General features: G+C 41.2%; 1 protein-coding gene across 1 annotated transcript in view; it reads right to left on the bottom strand.

Moving 5' to 3' along the window:
- LOC137439628 (rho guanine nucleotide exchange factor TIAM1) overlaps positions 1–25,904 on the bottom strand; it is a 124,872-nt gene that overhangs the window by 9,011 nt on the left and 89,957 nt on the right. The window contains exons 12-24 of the mRNA XM_078768487.1: positions 19,629–19,772; positions 18,227–18,306; positions 14,882–15,049; positions 14,437–14,505; positions 13,648–13,773; positions 13,333–13,441; positions 13,032–13,211; positions 12,751–12,869; positions 7,021–7,129; positions 4,493–4,554; positions 3,647–3,755; positions 3,424–3,511; positions 2,866–3,020 (exon numbers count right to left, since the gene is read on the bottom strand). Coding sequence (XP_078624613.1) covers positions 2,866–3,020; positions 3,424–3,511; positions 3,647–3,755; positions 4,493–4,554; positions 7,021–7,129; positions 12,751–12,869; positions 13,032–13,211; positions 13,333–13,441; positions 13,648–13,773; positions 14,437–14,505; positions 14,882–15,049; positions 18,227–18,306; positions 19,629–19,772 — 1,518 coding nt within the window. The remainder of the gene's footprint in view (positions 1–2,865; positions 3,021–3,423; positions 3,512–3,646; positions 3,756–4,492; positions 4,555–7,020; positions 7,130–12,750; positions 12,870–13,031; positions 13,212–13,332; positions 13,442–13,647; positions 13,774–14,436; positions 14,506–14,881; positions 15,050–18,226; positions 18,307–19,628; positions 19,773–25,904) is intronic.

The following is a 25,904-nucleotide window of genomic DNA, read 5'->3' as shown; positions in this document are numbered from 1 at the left end:
CCACAATGTAACCAACTTACGCCATTTGCATCTTTTGTAACAACAACCGTGCGTTAAAATATATATGTTTTAATGTACACTTGTGGTTACACATCTGTGCCCCTTAGCGGAGTAGGCCCTGCAGTTGGAGTGACATCCATATCATATAGTTTGGAAACAAGAAAGGCTCCGTTCCATTTGGGTGTGGATTGTATAAAAATGGCGCCCCTTGGTGGAAACAACAAGCGTTACGCCTAGGTCCCCCATCGGTGAAGTGATGTGAGTTGACAATGTGGAAGACGCACGGCGGCCATCTTGGATTTTGATGTGGTGACCCAACTTTCAATAGCCTTCTTCCTTATGCGTAGATACACCCACACACCAGATTAGAAGTTGGTACTTCGCTTATTTTTCAAGATATTCCGCTCACAAGGTTCAGACATACATGGCGGCGGCCATCTTGGATTTTGACGTGGCGACCCAACTTTCAATAGGGTTCTTCCTTATGCGTAGATACACCCACACACCAGATTAGAAGTTAGTAGTTCGTTTATTTTTCAAGATATTTCGCTCACAAGGTTCAGACATATATATGGTGGCGGCCATCTTGGATTTTGACATGGCGACCCAATTTTCAATAGGGTTCTTCCTTATGCCTAGATACACCCACACACCAGATTAGAAGTTGGTACTTCGCTTATTTTTCAAGACATTCCGCTCACAAGGTTCAGACACACATGGCGGTGGCCATCTTGGATTTTGACGTGGGTTGCACCCACACACCAAATTAGAATTCGGTCCTTCGCTTACGCATGCACGGCACGCCCGCCCGCACGCACGGACGGACACACGGACGGAGGGGAAAACCATAGCCCCCCTTTCGCTCCGCGGTGCGACGGTTGACAATAACCTTGGAAACGCATGGTGTGCTCTGACATGGAAACTTCCGGTTTCCTACTGTCATTCAATTTCCTCGTGTATTTCAGAAACAAAAGTGGTCTGAGCAATCTGCAACGATCATTACAAAGCGGCAAAATGTGATGGCAGATGTTGCTTCGGCCAATCATGGGATTCGTGGTCCCTCGTCTCCCAACACAGCGGCATTTCTTGACAAACCAGCCTCCCATCGTTACTTCCTGGGTCACGCGTCACGGACGCTCAAACTGATATTCCTGCAATATGACTATTAACCGACCTTGGTGTAAGTGGCGCAAATCTGAGAAATCATTACTTCACAGCGTGCTGATTATTCGCCAGGGGATACATCATCGTCTCTTTTCCATCATGGACTGTCGGTTCATAACGATCATTTCAAAGTGAAGAACAGGATTTTGCCTGGAGTAGGTTCTTGAAGCCGCGTAAGAAGGTGGATGAAATAAGAACACATGATCTGCTAAATAATGTGTTAAACCTCTCCGGAAAAAAACAGCACTCCAGTTGTTCCATTCCACTGGTCCAGGGCTGCTAGAGGTGCCATAGTCTGAGTATCGCTTCCCCTAGATCGGTGGCAGGCATCACATCTTAGTGCTGGTTGAGGAAACATCAGGAAACCTTGCCATTGAAGACAGATAGTGAGGTGGCGTCAATATGCATTCCACGTCCAATGCAAGGTAGGTAGGAGGTTTCAGAAATTCCTCAATACAATTACGATTTTGAAATGCGATCGACACGGATCTTGCTCCCGAATCCGGAAGTGAACAGATGATGACGGTTCGCTGGTTTGATAATATCTCAATACAATCGTGATTTAACATTATATTGTGATATATTAATACCATCGTATTAATTTGTGATTGGAATGATGAATGATGCTGTTTGGAATGAAAATATAGAGAACGTGCTGTCATGCCTGACGTTCGACTGAAAGTGGCACAGGAATGTGGAATTGATTGGTTCATCATTTTTTTATTTTTTTCTTTGCCCAAGTCATTCACGAACTGGCTGTCCATGCCTGAAGTCAAAAAAATTGAATACTTTATTTACTAACTGCTAACTTGTATCTCCACCCAGGTCATACTATCCTCTTCAACTAAAGCATTACACAAGCCTAGCTGCGCCATTGTTAGACTATCGGTCTTGTTTTCTTCAAATTTTGTCCCAGAACTCAAGTATCCATCCCCGTGTCGGTGAAGGATCTCAATTGATGGACCAAGTTGTGTTGTTCTCAGAGTTTTGTTCCAAGGGCTCTTTTCTGGATCGTCACTGAGACGCGTACAGACTCCAACTGTAGTTCGTTTGTGGTAATGTTCCCAGGGATGGTTTAGTGTGTGTGTGTGTGTGTGTGTGTGTGTGTGTTTGTGTGTGTGTGTGTGTGTGTGTGTGTGTGTGTGTGTGTGTGTGTGTGTGTGTGTGTGTGTGTGTGTGTGTGTGTGTGTGTATACAAGTAAAATACACTAGCTACAATTCAGGCTACATCTATTGTTTAAAACATCATGGGAATATCTTTGTCAAACAAAGACACTTGGATAATCCCATGATTTTGAGAATAATATATTGACAACAAGTTGGCCAATGCTGGAGCATCGAAAAATCCCCGACAATATGTATTGTTTTGTGGATGTTGCGTATCAATAATCGAGTCAATAAGCTATCAAAATGACACAAGTTCCGAGAAAAAGGAGGTTCAAAGTTCAGGTTCCCATTCAGCATTCCATTCAACTCCCATTGAATGATGACCAGTGATAGCTTCAAACATTTTGATCAGAACTGCCAAGGTATACTGAACTTGAAAGAATACTTTTAGTGCACTTTCCTCAATTTGGCCCTGGATATGGGATAGACTGGTTACTGGGGAGCGATATATCACCAGGAGCGTATGGGAGCAAGTTTCACAGACCAAAGTACTGTGTATAGTGTGTGCTTAAGGTCTATGGTTGCAGGTCTTACGAGAGGAAGGCGGGGCATCGGGACAGCTGGTGAGTTGCTGCGAGTGCCGAGAAGACTGTGGGGACGTAGGCAACGAGAGCTGAGACCGGTGACGACTTCGATCCCTTAGGATTTTCCCAAGAACTCTCACCATCCTCAGCTTTTTCGCAAGGTAGCTATGGGTGTGAGGGGGAAGGGCGGGGGTAGTGGTTGGAGATTTGACAGGATGAGAAGGATGAAAATGAGAAAAGATTTGACAAAGGAGAAGAAGGACAGTTGAGAAGTGTGGGAGTAGTTGGGAGAAAAGGGAAATAAAATTTTGGGGCAGATATGAGAAAAATGGAGAGAAGAGAAGTGGCCCCTCTGGAGCATTAGGGGAAAGGGACAGGGGAGAGGTGGATGGAATGAAGGATTGCGCCATGATCACACACGTAATAAATAGAGGGTCCAAAATTAATGACAGGAATTCGTTTTGGAAAAGTGATGCATTGTTGTTTTGCTTTCAGGAGTGATGTGCTTGAAATGATGCGAGTGGCAAATTGATGTGCTCACCAAACTAACCATTTTTTGGGCACTTACTGGCTACACAGGTGAAAAACAGTCTCAGGACGTCCTTCGAGCTCTGACTTCATGTGTACCAACTCCCAGATGCAACTCATGCCAACCTCTGTCAAGGAAACACAAGGCAAAGACCAGACAGACAAGAAGAAGAGATACATAGACTGAATTTTGTTCCTTGGTGTTTAAGAGTCTGCCGCAACTTTGGGGGCCACAAGTCTTTCAACACCTACGATTTACTCACCTGGGCTCACACTTCCCGCACGGACCTGCAATGCACCTGCAGGTACCATGTGCCAAAAGCGAAACTGTCCAAAACCATCCACGGGATTCTCCAAGCGTGGCAGACTTGACTGTTGGAGAGAGACAGAGGAAACAGGAGGCAGAGCGACCCTGCTTGAGGATACATTGGTTGGCAATACTTTGAGTAATGAATCGTCTTACTGGTGTGGCCCAGGGCAATTTTTGTTACTGGGCAGCAGCAGAGATCACCAGAGAGTTATGGAAACAAGTATTTTTTCAACTTTATGAAAGACAAAAACAACTAAGCTATAAAGTTTTTGTAAGAAGTGTAACAGGCAGAACCTGAATGAATGGATTTGACTGTAATCAGGAAAGGTGATTTTCACAAAGCCGTAATAAATCAAGGCAGTTATCCCCATGCTGTAGGCCTCAAATACATGTGCACATTGTTCCATGGATTAGGCTGCTCATTAGCACCCATAAAGCCATTTCAGCAATGATTATGGACCCAAAACAATCAGCTTACAGTTCAGAAAGCTTTACTGACTTCAAAATACATATTTACACCTGTCCACCTGTTATTGGACTATCCCGTTTGTCCTGCACCATGGATGAGGTAGAGGAAAGCGGAGACACAGACTAAATCACTGAAGTGTTTTTCTATACTCTATAGGATGGTGGAATGATAAGATGATGGATTTTCGTGACATCATCTCAAAAGGTGAAGGATATAACTGTGATAGTTTTACAATAACACGACGTTCACTTGACAAAAGTTCTAAATCTGATTGACCGAACTCAGAAAGTGTGTGGAAAGCAGAGTTGATGCAACGTAGGCAATACTTACACCTCTTTTTCTGCCCTTCTCACTTTCCTTATGACAAATGAGCACGAGGGCCTGTTTGAACGCTACACACACACACACACACACACACACACACACACACACACACACACACACACACACACACACATACACACATCAAAATCGTAAATTGTTCAGGTACTTGTGAAGTGAGTAGTGGTGAAATGGTGAGCAACACTGGACTGGCTGCACAGAGGTTGTGATTCAAATCCAGCTGGAGGCAGCAGGATGGAAACGCCATGAATTACAGGCCTGGAAACAAGGCTGTTCCTAAAGAGAATGAGCATATGCTATTGGACTGTCAATAAAAACCCAGCTTGCTCACAGAATGACCCATTACGAGGGCACTGATCTCCCTGTTGAGACTGGTCTGCACTGTAGCAGGAACCAGTCCACACTGTGTGGTTTGTCCTTAAATGCCAACCACAACAACATGGGATGATCATTAAAATGTATCTATTACTAAATGGAGTGTGTGGAGTGTGTGCATGTGTGTGTATTTGTATTTGTGTGTGTGTTTGTGTGTTTGTTTGTTTGTGTGTATGTGTGTATGTGTGTGTGTGTGCATGTGTGTGTATTTGTATTTGTGTGTGTGTGTTTGTTTGTTTGTTTGTGTGTGTGTGTGTGTGTGTGTGTGTGTGTGTGTGTTTGTGCGTGTATTTGTGTATGTGTGTAGGTGTGTGTATTTGTGCTGTTTGTGTGTGTGTGTGCGTGTATGTGTATGTGTGTGTATTTGTGTGCCCATCCGTCACAATTATAATGGGTTCCTGCCGTTGTAGAATAATAAAAATGGTATTGTTGAAGAGGTAATACAATTGGTCCTCGGTTAACGTTATGGTTACGTTCTTGAAAACCACGATGTTAAGTGAGACGACGTTAAATGGATCAATTTGTCTCACAAGAAATAGACTTCCTCCCATGCCTTGAAGATATTGTATCCCCGCCAATATTCACGGATACTCGGCTTATCCTCACCATCAGTAGCCACAAGGAGTTGGCCGAACGTACGGCGCAAATAATATGCTTTGAAGGCGGCGACAACTCCCTGGTCCGTAGGTTGTTTAAAGCTGTCGTATTGGGACGGACGAAAACGACGTTAATGTTGTCATGCAAATCATCAATTTTGGGCAGATGTGAAGGTGCGTTATCTCTGAGAAGTTCAATTTTAAAGTCCAAATTCTCCTTTGCACACTAAACCTCCATGTAGGGACGACGTAGAAAGATAGACATTGGCAAAAGATAGTGCTTGTTATCCACGCCTTCTTATTATCCACGTGTGTTGCAGCATAAGAAATCAGGGAGGTTTCATCTCTAATTTGCCAGCAGCAGCGTTACACAACGTAATAGCGGGTTTTTGGGTAAATAATCACGATGTTATATAACGCCTTGGTATCTAATTATTAGACGATAAAAAATAAATAAAGTTAACGGGGATGACGTTAAGCGATGAAACCCTGTAATCGATTTACTTCGAACAAAAGGTTGTGCCCACTTAATCATAACAATGCCTGCTTTAAAAGCCAGCATTTCCACGATGGAAGAAGAAGAAGCAGGGCGTGGAGCTCTAATGTAGCGATTCCAACGGTGCAACAGCAAGAACCCTTTAGAAGAAACCATGACAGGCTCGGCAGGAGCACACAAAATTATATATAGTAATACTTCCTAAAGCAATATAAAAATAAGCAATAGTTCATGGAAGGAGCGCACCGACAGCAACTAGAGAGTTCATAGAATACGATACCCCATGCGGTGTTCAGGTCTATACTTCAATTTTATTAAATTTGATGTTAAAGATCGTTTTAAATATTTATAGGTATATAATTAAATTTAAATAAAGGTTTAAAGAAGCTCAAAGGCGTATAAGTTAATTAATTTACCGCCGTTTTACCCAGTGGCTATTACATCACCATATCTAACACGTGACATTAGTTATTCGTGCCTGTTGTTTATGTCCTTTATAAGGTCCTTAAAAACAGTAAGTTTCCTGTTTGGAATGATTTTCAATTTTCTTTGACTGCCAGGCAGACAGAGTAGAAAAATTATCTCATTCCTGGGACTAATTCAGAGCCAAATTATGGTAAATGGCAAATTCATCTTCCTATTAATCTTCCCATTCGTGTTCAAAATATAACATTCATTTTAAATAAGTTGTTCCTCGATCACAACTGAATCATAAACTGATAATCATAAACTGATAAGACAGACAGACGGACGGACAGACATGAACCAATTGCTTAACCCCACTTCTCGCTTCACGTGTGTGGGATAATAACCACGACAAGAGCAGCAAGAGCTAAGTGTCATAAAATATCATTTTTTGTGTGTTTCACTCATTTTACATCCTCAATGAGATTCACAGACAGATATGCCCTATGTTTGTGAAGTGCAACATGCTGTATTCTGATTGAAGCAGTCAGCGAAGCGACGGGTAGACACCGCGTAGGTACAGCTCGTATCTATAAAAAGCAGTGCCACTCACATCTCAGAAATGGAATAAAAACAAATCTCACCAAACAATTTGATGCCAAGCTCCCTCTTGCACCGCCGAAGGCTGCAGGGAGGGTTGAGCCATACCACCGAGTCTGTGATGAGCAGTTCTCCCATGGACAGATCACTCACCTGGAGGACCAGTGTCATCAATCACAAGTTAAAACTAGAACGGCACTCAGTAGAGAGCATACCTCCGCCTGGTGAATAGTTTACGTTTTATATCTCAGAGTCGACCAGAAAATCACAATACAGAATAACATTTAATCACAATCAATCACAGGTATCACCATAGGTCCAGTTTTTCATACCCTGATCTACCCCTTGTTTTTGGCCACTCAATGGTGAAGAATCACTTATAAAATTATACCAGCTGGATCCGGATCTGGATCCTCATCAAAATTGAATCGATTCTTCCTTGTCACACTCACAACCTGTCCAGCAAGTTTCGTCCAAATCAGTCCATAACGTTTTGAGATATCCTGCTATGTATAGTTTTTGGCCCGATCTACCAATGTTGAGGAATCACTTTAAAAATTAAATAAATCTCATATCTGAATCCATATTCAGATCTTCACCAAAATTGATTATATTTGTGTTTGTCAAACACACAATCGGTCCACCAAGTTTCGTCCAAATCCGTCCACAACTTTTTGAGATATCCTGCTATGCATAGTTTTTGGCCCGATCTCCCAATGGTGAAGAATCACTTAACAAAATTCTAGTATCCGGATCCGAATCCGGATCTTTACAAAAATCTAAACATTTCGTCCTCGTCACATACGCTACATCTCTGCCAAATATCGTCCGAATCCGTCCACAACGTTTTGAGATATCAACGTTTGGACGGACAAACAGACAACCAAACAGACAGACAGGGGTGAAAACATAACCTCTATCCACCTTTGGTGGCGGAGGTAACAATGTTGTACAATCACTCGTTTCCACACAGTATTGACATGTAACAAGATCACATCTTGGGGTCATTTGTATGGGAAGGCTCTGAAGAATGGGTCACAGACTTTGCTGGCTTAAACTTTTTGGTTCTCATATCTCGTGATGTCAAATTTACATCTGTTTGTTCAATTGTTTTACATCGGCATGAGAGATAGCTAAAGTTACCGTGATCCACAAGTATGATGGACACACTGATACAGGCAATGCACAGACTTGTTGGCCTCCTTCTCTCAATAAGCAATATGATGGAACCCTCGTATTTTTTACTGTTCAACTTCCTAATCACCACAGGTAAACTTTTGTCCCGGTCACGTGATCTCACAATGATGGATGTGAGGGTGGGGAAGGCAATAGGTGAGGGCGAGACTACCGGAAGTAAGCTGTAACACGTGCCATCTTGTGGTTTTGTTTTCAACGTATCCAATCACGTGACTGTTGTCGCGAAGGGTGCACTAACCGGAAGTTACGTAGTTCCGCGGGCGCCTATGTAAGTAAAAATGAACTTTTATTTTGGATCTAAAATATTATGAAATTCTAACACCAGGACTGTGATGCCAGGACGTTTAAAATTATGCAATTTAAACTCAGCGTTTGTCTTTGTAAGATAATGCAGAGTGTCGTTTCTTCCTTCAGGTTTGGACTCCGAGCGGATGAAACGACGACTATTTCCGGGATCGAGACGCGCTTTGGGGAATGACGCAAGATCGCAGCAAACAAAGGGTTCTTTTTGATAAAGAACATGACACGCACGGCAAGAGTGAGCTAACCTTTTGGAATGGTTTACAATATATTTATTTTTATTTGTAAACATCTACCATATAAAACACAATGTGTGTGTGTGTGTCGGTGTGTGTGTGTGTCGGTGTGTGTGTGTCGGTGTGTGTGTGTGTGTATATATTTCTGTCTCCCCCACCCCCCTTCATCAGGGTCGGCTTTAAAGGCTTTGAGTAGTGCTTTTGGAGGGATTTGAGTGGGGGGGAATGGGAGGGGTTTAAGGGACAATCTTTGAACACGACGGTGTGTCAACTGGTTAAAAGAACTAAAAGACCCCGAGGATCCAAAAGACCCATACAACCCTAAGGACTTAAATGACAGAGGACCCAGAAGACCCCAATGACCCATAAGACCCCAAGGACTCTGAAGACCCAAAAGACTGAAAAGTTCCCAAAGACCCAATGGACCCCAAACACCCAAAATACCCCGAAGACCCAAAAGACCCTGAAGACTATTAAAGACCCAAAAGACCATGAAGACCCCAAATTTTGGTAAGACCCAAAGACCGAAATACCCGAAGACCTAACATAACCTGTAGACTGTTAAAGACACTTTATGACAACAAAAGACCATGAAGTCTTTATGACAACAAAAGACCATGAAAGACCAACAAAAGACCATGAAGACACAAAAGACCATGAAGACCCAAAAGACCCCAAGGACTCTCAAGACCCAAAAGACCCAAAATACAGAAAAGTCCTTGAAGACCCAATGGATCCTAACACCCAAAATACCCCGAAGACCCAAATGACCCTAAAGACCGTTAAAGACCCAAAAGACCCCAAAGGCTTAAATACCCAAACAAGCACAAAAAGCAAAAGACACTGAAGACCTCAAATTCCCCAAAGACCCAAAAGACTGAAAATACCCCATGACCCATAAAGACCCAAAAGACCATGAAGACATAAAGACCCCCCAAGACCCTTAAAGTTAAAGACCCAAAAGACAACGAAAAACCAAAATACGCAAAAGACCCCAAAGACCCTTAAATTTCCAGAAGACCCAAAATACCCCAAAGACCCTTAAATATCCAGAAGACCCCAAAGACCCAAAGACCAAAAGACCCTTAAAGACCCAAAAGACAACAAAAACCCAAAAGGCCCTTGAGACCCAAAATTCCCCAAAGACCCATAAAGAAACCGAAGCCCCAAAACACTGAAAAGACCACAAGACCCTTAAAGACCTCAAAGACCCAACACACTGAAAATACCCCAAGACACTTAAAGACCCAAAAGACCCTGAAGACCCAAAATACCCCAAAGACCTTCAAGACCCAAAATACCCTTAAATAACCAGAAGACTAAAAATACTCCAAAGACACAAAATACCCAGAAGACCCTTAAATACCTCAAGGACCCAAAATATCCCAAAGACCCTTAAAGACCCAGAAGACCGAAAAGACCCCGAAAACCCAGAAGACCCAAAATACCCCAAAGACTCAAAATACATCAAAGACCCAAAAGACTGAAAAGACTACAGAGACCCAAAATATTCCAAAGACCCTTAAATACCCCAAAAAAAATTAAAGACCCAGAAGACCAAAAAGTCCCCGAAAACACAAAATACCTCGAAGACCCTTAACGATCCCACAGAACCAGCCAATCCAAAACACCAAAAAAAACCCAAAGACCCTGAGGACCCAGTGGAACCCAAAGACCACAATTATCCCAAAGACCCAAAATACCCCAAAATTCCCAAATTAACCAGAAGATCCCAAGGATGCAAAATAGCTTGAGCACCCAAAAGACCCAAATGAACCAGAGGACCCAAAAGACACTTAGGACTCTTAAGATCCAAAAGAAAGGTTAATTATGTCTTACAATGGAACTGTAGACGGCGGCTTGCAAACCGAGCCTCAAATTCAGTGTACGGAAGCGTTTTTTTTTGTTTTTTTTTAACAATAAATACATGGCGTAGGGAGGTGAAATTCGCTGAACGTGACTGCAAAGTGCGCAGAGTAAACCGAGTGTTCATTTACGTCTGTAGGCTGCCAATCCGAAACACCAAAAATACCCTTAAAGACCCTGAGGACCCCAAAGACCCAAATTACCCCAAAGACCCAAAATACCCCAAAGAACCAGATGACTGAAAAGACCCAAGGACCCCAAAGATCCAGAGGACCCAAAAGAGCCAAATGACCCAAAAGACCCTGAGGACCCAAATGACCCAGAGGACACAAAAGACCCAAAATATCCCAAGGATGCAAAATAGCTTAAACACCCAAAATTCCCAAATGAACCAGAGGACCAAAAAGACCCTGAGGACTCTGAAGATCCAAAAGAAGAGTAATTATATCTCTTACATTGGAAATGTAGACGGTGGCTTGCAAACCGAGCGTCAAATTCAGTGTACGGAAGCGTTATCTTTTTTTTTTTTTTACAATAAGTGCTGCAGTATATCGCTCCTTGTGACCAAGTCCACTTGATATTTTGTTATTCATTGACAAGCAAACTACAGGAGCATCACTACTGCCTGGTCATCATAAATTATTCTGCAATTTGGAACTTACTTTCGAACCCAAATGGGTTTCACATTCGTATTTTCTTCAAGCTTATACACAAAGGAAACGAAGACTAATAAAGAGACCATATGGCCCATCATACCTGTGCCATATCACATCTGAGCACTCCCAGCTATTGCAGGTAGTGCAAATTACACAACTAACTCCAAACAGGGAATCTGGTCAAGGTACCTGTGCACACGGCCAACTTGCTTTGAAAAGGAATGGGAGTTAATAAAATTACACAACCAAAATGCAGATATGACAATTGGCTTTGCATCCGTATCTCAAAGACGCCATGCATGCTCCAAGACACCGTGCCCCTTCCAGAATTGCATCAGAACAGATGGTTTTAAGTGAAGTCAAATTCAGCCAGTGTTTGATCTCTGACTTAACATCTCAATGACACGAGCAAATGAGATATCTCTTGCCAGAGCCCATGGATGCAAGTCAAACCAGTACAACATTTGGTAGAGCGCATACCTCCACCAGGTTGAACAGTTTATGTTTTGTTTATTTAGGATCCACTGATAGGCCGGATCTGGATATGGACCTGAACTAAAATCGAATTGGCTTATTGGTGTCACCTAACCAACTCATCCCCCAAGTTTAGTCATATGTCATCCACAACTTTTTGAAATATCATGCTATATATTGGTTTTAGCCCTATCACTCAATGGTGAAAATTCACTTTCAAAAAAAATTCTCTGATTCAGATTCGGATCTTCATCAAAATCGAAACAATTCTTCCTTGTCACACACCCCACCTGTCAACCAAGTTTTGTCTGAATCCGTCCATAATTTTGAGATATCCTGTTCACAGACAGACAAAGAGGACAGGGGTGAAAACATAACTTCCGCCCACTTTCAGTGGTTGAGATAATGAGGGTCCGCCAACAAGCGAGGTTTCCTGTTAGCCATTTTGGACAACACCCCACCAACTGAAGGAAATGATAACCTATTATAAGCCGGATAATGACTACAGATCAGCTTCTTACTTATCTCGTTCACAAGCATCAAATGGACAATGAAAGGCGACACGCAACCTACACTAAAAGTTAATTGAAAGAATAAACTTCAGTCTAGGAGTAAAGCCTGGTGTTGGCTTAGCGGTCAGGGTGCCGGCTTGGGATCCTAGGATCCTGGGTTCGAATCCCGGTCGATCGCTAAATTAACACCAGGGGGGTTGACTCAGCCTGTCATCCTTCCGAGGTCGGCAAATTGAGTACCAGCTTGCTGGGATGAATGATCCCGGTGTGTACCCCGGTTTAGAATAGGTACACCGTATCCCTGCGCATCGTAAGAGCGTGACCAAGGGTTGGCGCCAGGAAGGGCATCCGGCCATAAAAACATTGCCTCAAACAGGGAACCATGATTGTCATGGGGCCCGCAATGCTAACCCCTGCTCTAGCGGGGAAAATGGCCTTAAAACGATCATTCATTCTTTCATTCTAGGAGCAACTGTGGTCCTCCATCAAGACACGACAATGGCCTTTCAGCGCAGTCACATGCTCCAGCTTACCTCTCTCTGAGGCCCTGGTTGCTCCTCCACCAGGCGGTCAAAAACGATACCAAACTCGTCGTAAATCTTCTGCATCTCATTGATGTGACTTGCAACTCCGCTCATCGCTTTGCAGGCCTCTGTCGGAGGGAATGCAATTTTGTCGTAAAGATTACTCAATGGAGACTCAACGTTGAGCTTATGGTAATTCTTGTAATTAAACTTTTACAATACATTTCACAGCAAGATGTTGAGTATAGCAGTTGGGCATCAAGAATCTCAACTTTAACTCCCAAGCACACCTTCCAGGTGACAATTTTCATCACTGTCAGGGTCAGTGAGTGCACGGAGTTCTCGGAGCAGCAGCGGGTACTTGAGGATGCGCTGGATGGGTTTTATCAGGTATGATTCCAGTGTGCTGGAGTGCTGTTGTTGTGGATTCCTTTGCTCTAGGAATGCTCTGAAGTTTGGGTCTGCCTTCGCTGGGGATGCAATTGGGAGGAACATCAGGATTTTGGTTTTGTCTTTGTATTATGCTCATAAGATGAAAATCAACAAGTGAAAACAATTGAATTACAAAGTCCCAAAACACAGGTATCTTACCCCTCGCCAGCAAAGCCTGTGCACGGGCATGGCTGGCACAGAACGAACCATAGAGCTTGAAATGTTCTGCATGGTGGAGGAATGCTCTGGCCAAAGACAACAGGACCGCCTGAGGAGGTCCAAAGTGTGACATTAGGGAGTATAGATCAGGTCATGAAGAGGTTTTGTAATTGAAGATAAGCTGAGATGGAAAGAAGTACACTTGTGTACAAAAGGGACTGTGTGAAGGGGAAGAGAAGTGGAGAGGGTGGGGCGGGTAAGGGTTGGTTAGAAAGGCAGCAGTCATTATTGTAGTCTACGAGGACAAAGTCTGACCCGTAGATCATGTGATTGCAGCAGCGAGTGGAATGAAGGAACTCGACTCCTGGCATGCTCAAGCGTCTCCAGGAAAACACGTTGGAACAGAACCATCTCACGGAGGTTCCCAAACAGGGATGCCAACTGAGGTGCAGGGAATGAACCAAGAGAGGGCATGGCTTGGAAAGATGCTTGGGCATTCTATCTACCTAAGCATTCTATTCTGAGATCATACATGTATGTGTGTGTGTGTGTGTGTGTGTGTGTGTGTGTGTGTATATATATATATATATATATATATATATAGCATTAAATTATGAAGTCAGTCTGATGGTTGCATCATTGCCGAGGCAGGTTGTGGTGCTGATGCATTTCTTGGGGGATTGAGGGAGGAATTTGGAATTTATCCAGGGTAGGTGACACAATGGCCTACTATTTTTAAAAGGTACCATGTGATCTTTCACATACACCAACAAGATGTCTGTTGGTGTATGTGAAAGTAGACAAGTAGACAAGAAGTCTGGCTTAAACTATCCCCTCCCCCACCTACACTCTCCTTTCCAAAGTACGGCACATTCATTAATGCAACGACCTGCCTTGGAAGCACCAGGATGACCGTTTAAAGTTGGATTGGGAGTCAAATTCACAAAGGTGAGTGCGCTAGCTCTGAGACATCTTGTCAGCCGCTTGAGCATTACCATTTCAAAAGGGTCCAGGTAAAAGCTAAGTACAGGACATTTTGTTGAGCTTGACTTTGTGAAACATCCACTATTTAACTGTTACGGCGTGAAAGTCTCCAACTCGTACTTCATTAGTGGTTAGGAAGCTCTCGCGTTGCAGTGGCTCGAGATAACTTTCAATCAGACAAGTCAAGTCCTGGTAGCAGGGATAGAACGAGAAAATTAAGCAGTCGTGGATTCACGAGCAAGGCTTTTACTTTGTTCTTAAACGTGGCAGTATAAAATTACCTGTATAAAATTACCTGTATAAAATTACCTGTATAAAATTACATGTATAAAATTACAGAATCACATCAAACCGTAACCACCTATTTCCAGAAACGCAGTGACGAGCTGTGCAAAATGTCATCCTCGTATGATTGAGCTTTTTCAAGTTATCGTGCAAACAAACACTACACAATTGAGCAACATTGTGAATCTTCCCTTTGCATAAGCATCACAAAGAAACGTTGAGTAGCGAGGGATGACATTAAAACTAGATAATTATAAACACGAACATCCATTGGCTTTACCTTCACATATGTGCTCTCTGTCTCCACCAGCTCAAGGATAACCTTCCATAGACGCTCCGCAGGTGAAAGCGAGCGGCCAGGAAAAGGCCCAGATTGCCTTAAATGTATATCCGTTGGTAACGCGGAACATAAGATGACATCTGTACTGTTGACTTGCCTGGTCTCAGCCTGTCGTCGAGATGCAAGACAGAAAAAAGGTTTGTCATTCCTTGAAGGTTTCAATGTCACAGTTCATTGACAATGAGGAAGTTTTTTAACGATCAGACAAAGTAATAATGTTACACAACAACTATGTGCTGAATGAACAATGGATGGAATCAATGTTGATCGAGGTATGCTAACCGCCATGGAAGCAAGCATTTTGGGTGTTAACCCCCTTCCTTTGCTTCGATGAAGGGTTATCTTCCAAAATGTCAGCTTCTCCTTTCTTCCCATGGTAGTTAGCATATCTCGATCAACGTCTGGTCGCTTCCATCAGTTGTTCTCCTTGTCCGCTGATGCAGATCGACACTCGGCATCATGAGCAAGACTAGGTCTTCATTCTATGTGCTGTATGACTGAACAATAAGATTACCGAGTTATTAATCTTTCTTAATCGACATATGTGGGAAAATTACATGCCCAGACCAGGAATCGAAACCAGGTCCTCTAGTGAACCACACCAGTGCTCTGCCATCTGAGCTATCTTGGCGACCCTGGCTGAGCATGCAATTTCCCCACACATATGATTGCCACTCTCTTTCCATCAATGCTTCCAGGGCACTCACTGCAAACCATAGGAACATCAACGGCCTGAACACGACAGGGTCTTCCTCTAAGATTAATTTATTTATTCTTTTCATATATATATATATTATAATTTATTTATTCTTTTCAATATATATGTATATACAGTGGAACCTTGACTTACGAGTTTAATTCGTTCTGTGACCGAGCTCGTAACTCAATTTGCTCGTTTCTCAAATCAAATTTCCCCATTAAAATGCATTGAAATGCTATTAATCCGTTCCAGCCCGCCAAAAACCACACCAATTTTTTAAAAAATATACAGTATATATAAAAATATCTCGCGCTTTATATTTCACCTGTATGCAGCATACAAGTTGGCAGGATGGCCTGGACTGGAGGTACGCACACTTGACTCTAAAGTCTAAACTGTCCAGCCTGGGTTTGAATCCCGACCCAGCTATAACCTGTCATGGGTGAATCACAGGCAGGGTGATTCATCAATGTGTGTACCGCTAAACTGGGCGCCCCGTTTGCGTCCCATTAGTTGTTGGATGTTAAGGATCTCACCGTGTTTTCCACAAAGAGAAGGCGAGCTATCGCCGGCACTCTGAACAAGTTGTGGCCTGGCATGCTCTTCTCCTCTGCCGTTATATACGTCCTCCTCGGCATCTTTTTCCAGAAGAGCCCTGTCTCGTCACAGTTGAAGATTTGCTGGGGGATGTATCGTTCGGCTTCTATCAGTTCGGCAAAAGTTATAATAAAATCTTCAGCTGCCTTCACATCCGCCTCACCAAGTCGACAACACGCACACCTCGCTCATGTTTTTCGACGATTGCGTGTTTTATATCCAAGCACATCATCCTCTTCTTCTTCTCAGTACTGCCCTTGGCACTCAATTTCTTAAGCCCGTGGTTAAAACTAAGAAATTTTCCAAAATAACCAAAATGCGAAAACAAAACAGCAGCGATATACGGCAGAGATACTGTACTTGCACGGCAAGATAACCACGTGACCGGAACCCACCTGGTGGGGGGTGGCGTAAGCTCCAAAATAACCAAAATGCGAAAACAAAACAGCAGCGATATACGGCAGAGATACTGTACTTGCACGGCAAGATAACCACGTGACCGGAACCCACCTGGTGGGGGGTGGCGTAAGCTCCAAAATAACCAAAATGCGAAAACAAAACAGCAGCGATATACGGCAGAGATACTGTACTTGCACGGCAAGATAACCACGTGACCGGAACCCACCTGGTGGGGGGTGGCGTAAGCTCCAAAATAACCAAAATGCGAAAACAAAACAGCAGCGATATACGGCAGAGATACTTGCACGGCAAGATAACCACGTGACCGGAACCCACCTGGTGGGGGGTGGCGTAAGCTCCAAAATAACCAAAATGCGAAAACAAAACAGCAGCGATATACGGCAGAGATACTTGCACGGCAAGATAACCACGTGACCGGAACCCACCTGGTGGCGGGTGGCGTAAGCTCGTAACTCGGATCTCGGCTCGCATCTCAAAGCAATAAACCGCCCGAGCGACGGCTCGTATCTCGGAAAACTCGTAAGTTGGTGCACTCGTAAGTCAAGGTTCCACTGTATATATATATATATATATATATATATATATATATATATATATATATATATATATATATATATATATATATATATATATATATATATATATATAAATATATAAATATATATATATATATATATATATATATATATATAAATATATATATATATATATCTATCTATAATGCCAGTAATCTCTGTGTGTCTGTCTGTGTGTCTGTGTGTTTGTCTGTGACCGCTGTTTCTCGACAACCACGGGTCCGATATACTTGAAACTTGCCAGGTATATTGCTGGGGACCCGAGGATGTGCCTTTTCAAGGTTTGAAATTAATCGGACAAGTACCTACCGAGCTATGTCCAAAAAACGCTTCAACCAATCAGAGAGCAGCGAGCTATCACGTGTGCCGAACCGTTAATGCAATGCAAGCGTTAATGCGTTAATGCAAGGCTTTTCTTTTTTTCCCTCTTCTCTTTCTACTTTTCCTTGCGATTAAATTGCAAACAGCCAAAATACGTTGGCGCTAATTGAATAATTGGCCATTAACACTAAAATAATCGTAACTGCGATATGCCAACTTCCGGACAGTGCAGCCTTCCCTGTTGTTGTTGTTTGCAGCAGCTGTTTGCAGCAAGGCAAGGCTTTTCTTTTTTTCCCTCTTCTCTTTCTACTTTGCCTTGCGATTAAATTGCAAACAGCCAAAATACGTTGGCGCTAATTGAATAATTGGGCATTATGTTTTACAACTAATAAAAACGAATTTGCGATTCATTCGCTTTCCTGCGCGTTTGTGTACGCGATGGCGATTTCTTTACCAAACTCCGGAAGCCGTTCGCTTTGGACCGAACCATTGCATGTAAATAGAGGGGGGGGATTGTCACCACTCGCAAGCCGTTCGCTTTGGACCAAACCATTTCATGTAAATAGGGGGGGGGATATAATTTTAGATATATATATAGTACGGGCATGCCCTAGTATATATAATTTAATTATTAATCTTTCACTAGTCCACTTCATATCTTGCAGCACACACCTCAACACAACTAGTGGTGGATTCAGCCAAGATTCCGCTCTCCATCTCCATTTGATTCTCCTTCCGCTCCGCTGGACAAACTAGAAAATTTCACAAGATAATAGAATATTACAATGGCACACCAAGGCTTTTCACACAATGTCTGACAAATAACACAGGAACGTCCTGAGAACACACACGGCTTCAGCACTCCGTGCAAATTCAATAGCTTGTTTTGTTTTTGATACAAAATCTAGGCCCCTGGAAGGGCAAAGGAGACAGATGGCAAAAAGGCAACGTACTGGCTACTGACAGTGGGGCAGCAAAAGGACACAACAACCAGACTCAGTGGTGTAATGATTAAATATGTCCGCTCTGTGCCTGGGACGAGTGGGACGGCTGAGGTTCGAACCCCGACCAAGTCATATGAAAGACTTTAAAAATGGTCCATGCTGCTTCCTTGCATGATGCTCAGCCTTTAAATGATAGAGCACGGACAAACAACCATAGGTTGGCAATACGAGCACACTAGCACAGGTGCCTTACGGCATCCTCCTATGTCGAAGTTCCTTGTAAGGGAAGTCATATTATTATAACAGGCAAAGGAATGGGAAAAGGGGAAGAAACCTGTAAGTAAGAAGGATTGGTTTTGTTGGCACAATTAGGGATGATATCATGGAGAGGGATGGGGAATGATACGAGATGGTGTTACACTGCTTGCTTGAAGCCCTGGAAGGAAGAGCGATTGATCCGCCTCTGTAAGGCGGTTCCACAAAGGGAGAAAAAGGAATAAAAGAGTTGAGGGGTGCAGTCAGCCTGGATTTTCAGAGTTTAACCAGGAGGATGTTATTGGATGAACATATGCGTCTTGGGGGACCTGTGGATGGACAGATGGCTGAGAGAGCGCAGAGGGAACAAGAATGGCAATTGCATACCATCCAGTCACGCCATTCAACCAGAGTCAGTTTCAAACCACAATCTCCAAACAAATCTCTCGTACAAAAGTCAAATTTTATGACAACCTTTACTAGCTGGAATAAAATACTTTGTAGGTGAATGACTGCTGTGAAGGATTTACAGCAACTGATGAATGTCAGTGGAGCGATTGGCATTAACACGTTTTGGCATGAACAACAAAGCACATCTCACCTATTGCAATTCAAAACTACCACCTATTTCATTATTTGCACTTCATCGGCCACAATTTACCACAACCATTCCTGTTTTCGACATACTTGTCAGCCAATCACTCTTCACCACAGATGATGGTTCATGACACACGACACATTTCAGACACACCGGACCCTTTTTTGTGCTGTATCTCAGGCTGTCACGGTGCCTCTCCCACAGAGATCGGAACAGGGCACTAAGCACACGTACAGTGAGATGTGTGATGTTAAACATTTTGTGTCATGTGACTCACATGAAGGCGTGGTAACTACATCTGGAGTCACAAACTCCTTGGAGGCCACTGGGCTCTCGACATAAATGACGGGTGGGCCTGGTGTCTGCGTCTTGGCCGGGAGATGCTCTGACATGAGGTTGCGTAAGGGAGCATGATCAAGGCCTGAGGGAAGAGGATCAATAAATTAAGCTAAACAGTGCTACTATAGGCATGACTTAGCATCTTTATTAGCTGCTCCGCAAATCTCAAGTACTATCGTTGTAATTACCTCTGCCACCACAAGGTGGACTGAGGTTATTTTTTCACCCTTGTTTGTCTATATTTCTGTTTGTATGTCTCTGTGAACAGGATATCTCAAAGTTGTGGATGGACTCGGATGAAACTACGTGGACAGTTATGGATAGTTTTACTCTGTCTGCCTGCCTGGCAGACAAACCAAATTGAAAATCACTCCAAACAGGAAATTTACTGTTTTTAATTAAGTCATAATGAACACAAACAACAGGCATGAAGAACTAATGTAACGTGTTAGATAGGGTGATTTAATAGCCACTGGGGAAAACGGCAGTAAAACCCAGAATGTATTTATTTGTATGCCTTTAAACCTCTTTAAATTGAATTATATACTTGAAGACTGTAGAACACAAATCGCCTTCATAAAACTTCCAAAAACCATGCAATGTATCGATATATTGCATGGTTTTTGGAAGTTTTATGAAGGCGATTTGTGTGTGCATATTGAGCGAAGAAGAGGCTGCCAATATGGCTATATGCAATGATGATTGACGCTGCATTCTATGGTGATCAATCAAGCCTCCATATCCTAAAATGTGATTCAACATTGTCCTATTACAGTGTATAAGGGTTGGTTGATGTTTAAGATTGCTTCAGCAGCACTAAACTTCCGGATTTTTTAAACAATCTTTAAAATCATTATTCTATTAATATTTTAGTACAGGGGGGCCATGCCGTTCGTGGATGTCCCCTTTGTGAACCCACTCTTTCCGATGAATTTATTGAGGCAAGGTTTGTGGATTTATTCACCTAATTAACAAACATGGGCAATTAACATAATAACCCCCTCAAACACCCCAACATCATCATCACCATCAACTCATTTGTATCGTCAAAATCACGTTATTGGATCAAGTTTATCATTATTATTTTTAAAGGTAAGTTTAATGATCTTAATAACTCAAGAAAACTGGATGGTATTCATAGAATACTTACCCTGCACAGTCAACTTGGCTTGGGCCAACTCTTCTGTTTTTAAGGGTTTTTTCTTTGATCCAATATGGCTGCCAGACCATGTGAGTGAGTGCATCATAAATTTATATTCTCTAATACAACTGTTGCATAGATCACGCTCAATAAATTTCAAACTGATTGGACTAAGGCACTAAGCGTTGCACTTGTCAAATTATGATGTCATACTTAAGACACCAATGCCGTCATCATTAGCAACACTTATTCCCCATGCGGAGTTCTTTACAAAGAGCCACGTTTCAAAAAAATTTCCATGGAGTGGTTTTCGTGATAAAGAGGTCCAAAGTTTTTCGGTTTTTCCAAGCAGGCACCTGTACCCTGTGACCTAAGTACATGTATACGGTAGGTTCCAGGCCAGACCCAGACCACATTCCCCACATCCTCCTTGCCCCAAAACCGGAAGTGTTCGAATTAATGAATTATTTTATCGATTTTATCGATTTTCTCCAAAATTTCCATTTTTCATGATTTTGTTATTTTCATGATTTGCCGAATAAGGGGGTTCCAGGCCAGGCCACCCTCCCCACCCACCCCCCCCCCCATTCCCCACATCCCCCTCACCCCCAAACCGAAACTGCCTCAACCCAAAAATAGGAAGTGACTCACCACAAACCGGAAGTGACCAATTAATTATTTATTTTTCAATTTTCACATTTTCTCGATTTTCCCAATTTTCCAAATTTTCAGATTTCACAATTTTCAAAAAATAAAAAAATTGCTTTTCAAAATTTCTGATTTGTCAGATTTCACGATTTTCTCGAATTTTTTTTGTCAGGGTGTATAAAATAGCCGAACCCATTTTCAAAATATTTCAAGATATATTTAACACAATTAGACGGTTGGTTGAATCACTAATATGTATACATAATTATAATACAAATAGAGATAACAACACACATGATGAATGATTACCCGCTATATATTTTCAACCTTATATAAAATGGATGATTTTTTACCCGTGTGAGAAAGTAGGATAATATTAAATAACCATAGGGACCTCCCAAATTCGTTAAGATGCCTAATAGTCGGGTCAAGTGGATGTGGAAAAACCTGTTTACTTTTAAAGATGCTCCTTACCCCAAAAATTTTAGATTATGAAAATTTAATAATTTTCACAAAGTCTAGTTTTCAGCCGGAGTACCAACTACTAGCACAAGGTTTTAATGCCGGCCTTCAAAAAGAAGATATAATTGGGTTATTTAAGCTTCAACACTAACTAAATGAGCTCAACATTGAGGATGTAATACAACTATTTTGTGATGCCCCACAAAAATGGAAGAAGAAATCAAAACCCACATCACCTACAACCACAACTTGTACTCTCACTGATAATACAGATGATATACCTTCACCCCAAGATTTAGATGAAACAAAAAAGAACCTTGTTATCTTTGACGATTGTGTTAATGAGAAAAATCAAACGGTTATGGACAGCAACTATACAAGGGGGAGACATTCTTCTTGTAATTGTATTTATCTTAGTCAATCATACTTTCAACTCCCTCATCGCTCAATAAGAAACAATGCTAATACTTTTATTTTATTCAAACTAAATGCATTGGATATAACAAATTTTTGGAGGGATAATTGTTCTACATTATGTAGTAAAAGGGAATTTGAGGGGTATATGAAACATACGACTGAAAAATATAAATATATCGTTGTTGAAGAAGATGATATAATAACTAATAATTTATTTGTATAAATAAAATGAATGCTGAAGAACGAGCAAGAAAATTGAAGGAACATCAACAATTACTTTCAAAAGTTGTTAAACAACAGGAGGTAATCAGGAAGAAACGGAGATAAAAGCTATTAGGTGAAGACTATTTGAAAGAAAACAAGAGAAGTTTTTTTAACCTCTTTTACAATCTTCCGAACAAAAGGGGGTTTCGTTTCAAGTTCCTGCGATAGAATATACCCCAACCCCAAAAAGGCAAGAAGTGCCTGATTTGATTGACCTATCAGATCAAGTTCCCACGATAACATATACTACCAAACAACAACAGGAGTTGCGAGAGTTGGATGAACTAGCGAATCAATAACTTACAAATATAGAAACAACACAATCATCCTGAGACTTTGGGGAGGCAAATAAACTTTCTAATCATGTTGTGCAAGCTCTTCAAGACAATGAATATAGAAGGGAGATAACATTAACCAAAACGGGACTCATTTCAGCAGGAAAACCAGGAGAGTATATTCTTGTTAACGAGGGGGTATATACATTTAATGATGAGCTGTTGTTTTTGAGTTATATTCACCCAAATGTTAAATTAACCCCTAGATTAATGTTTCTTCTCACAAAAATGGGGCTCAGTGGGTCAAAATATTTTGATGCACCACTTGATATGGAAAGAGAGGAAGATAGAGAGTATATTGAGTTGCTAAACGCGATTGATTATGAGGGATATATTAAGGGTAAAGGTAGTAAGACTGAGAAGGAAAAACATATTATTCGGGATTTAAAGGAACTTGGATTGAGTTCAGGCTCCGGTGTTAGTTTTCTTCCGAGTGACTCATCACAATCAGTTAATAGACTATTACTGCTGTTAGGCAGTAAGGAGGTGGGAAATAACAATTGTTTTGATGAAATATCAGCCATTTTAGATCAGTCGATGAATATGAAAATAATTAATAAATGTCAATACAAATGTCTTTTATCTCACATACAATAAAATGAGAAACACAACTCTTAGATTTGATTTTACAACGAGTGATCACACGACTCCATTCCAATACCCGGTACAGCTTGATCCCACAAAAGAATATGAAGCGGCGTTATTGCCTATGGAAGCCTATAATACCTTGTTTAATATCACAGAAAAGAATAACAAGTTTAGTTATGATCCGGGAACTGGATATAAAACTATAGAAGTACAACCCCGGAACAACCCCAGAGCTTACGAGATACCGGTACTATGTTCAGAAATTTCACGTGTTATGAACGAACAAGGTGATGAACCAAAAAATATCGAAATAGATACTCAAAAACATACATCAAAATCAACTATTAGACTTGAAAATAATTATAAAATAGATTTCACGATTGATCATTCATTCTGCAAGATGTTAGGTTTCTCCGCAAAAAAGCTTGAGGATAATAATACGTTTGTCAATGATAACGTCGTTGACATATCCTCAGGTATAAATTCAATATTAATTCACTGTGATTTGGTTGATGGTGCTTATGACGATGGAGTAAAAACAAATACAATATTTTCATTCAGCGCTTATTCAACTCCAATAGGTTATAAATTCAATATGGAGCCAAAGAATCTCACCTATTTGCCCGTGTCAGGAAAAACCATTTCTAAAGTAAATTTTATGATAATCGATCAGGATCACCGTATGGTCTCTTTCAATGGTGAAATTATATCCATCAGAATTCACCAACATGAAGTTCTTCAACAATCAACTGTAGATCAGCTACGCGAAGTTCTTCAACAAATAATTGGAAAAATTATATAATAACTATAAACTACTTAATAAATGAACATCCAACTGTTTTTTCTAGAATGTAGTTTCAACAGGAGTGATCAAGATAAAAAGAAAACTTACCAAGAGTTAGCGTTTGGAAAAATAGGTCTTGTATTTACTCGGGAAAGAGGAGAGATTATGTTAACGTCGAGCGGATAATTTTTAATTCAGTCAAAAATTTCAATGAAGGATAAATGATATTTTAAAAAATTGTTTTGGCCGCCACACACTAATTATTCGCGACTAGAACGAAAAATCAAAGCGGATAAATTGAAAAAATTAAAACGAAAAATGCTAAAAGTTTTTTATTCTACTTAGAATAAAAACAAGATGGTTGTTGTAAGAAAACATGAGCTAAGAAAATATAAAGTCATTACGAAAGATACGAAAGGTGTTCGTAAAACAGCTGGGAATGGGATTGGGGAAGGTATGTATCTTTCACCGCACAATAAGGGCCAGGGTATATATCTTTCACCATACTATAAGGGGGAAGGTATGTTTCTTGTGAGAGGATACTATAAGCCTACGAGAGAACGTGGTGTAGGAGATCAATTTAGAAATAAAGGAGATGGGATAATTGATACTCTAATGGGTATCGGTTCAACTATTCTTAAACATAAAGACCTAATTGGTTCAACCGCTTCTGCCGTGGGAAATGTAGCGGGTGCTGTAAAGAGTATAAAAGACGCTCAAAAGGAGTCTCATAAATTACAAGCGATCAAAGAAGTTAGAAAAGGTAAAACTGAACTAACTCCACAAGAACGACAAAGAATAATTGAAGTACTTGGGTCGGGCTTTCAAAAGTTTTAAATATTTTATTAGTATCACATGTAAATATAAGAAATTTATTTATTATATTTTTTATTGTTAATATATAAAGAATGGAGGCGATTGACAATATGTATGATTTGGATGATACTATTATCATCTCAAACTCAACTAAAAAAGAAGATTATTATAAGGTAAATGCCGTAACAGGAACAGATCGGAATACGACCGGAACAAAAAGTTTTGAGATAAATAATCAACAAACTTACTTGAACCTTGCCGATAGTTTCTTGTTACGTAAATTTAAATTCACCAAAGCGGGGAATAACACAAACGCTACACTTGTAAATGATTTCTTCTGGAAAATGTTTGATAGTATTCGTTTGTATATTGGAACGCAAGAAGTTGAAGCGATTGATTATGTCTCTGCGACAGCTGAAATGATGAAATTTACGCTATATTCGCCTAATGATAGGGTAGGTAAGGGGTGTGTTGAAGGTTTTATTTCTGATGTGAAAACAGGAAAGGTCGATAACCCGGGCAATAAACAAAGGAAGGGAATGTATAATGATGAGACAAAACCAGTGAATAGTTTTACCGTAGCTCTGCCCCTGAAAGGTATATTTGGATTTTGTGATTATGAAAAAGATCTGTACGGCCTTAAATTAGATTTCAACGACTAAGGAATACTAATGAAAACAGATTGGTTTTTGGGGATGCTTATGCTTTCGGTGCTAACAATAAATTTGTTGTTAATGATCTGTGTTGGTATATTAGTGA

This window comes from Myxine glutinosa, chromosome 14 (assembly GCF_964187855.1).
Source record: "Myxine glutinosa chromosome 14, kmMyxGlut1.1, whole genome shotgun sequence".
Classification (NCBI taxonomy): Eukaryota; Metazoa; Chordata; class Myxini; order Myxiniformes; family Myxinidae; genus Myxine; species Myxine glutinosa.
This window is presented reverse-complemented; position numbering and strand designations above follow the sequence as displayed.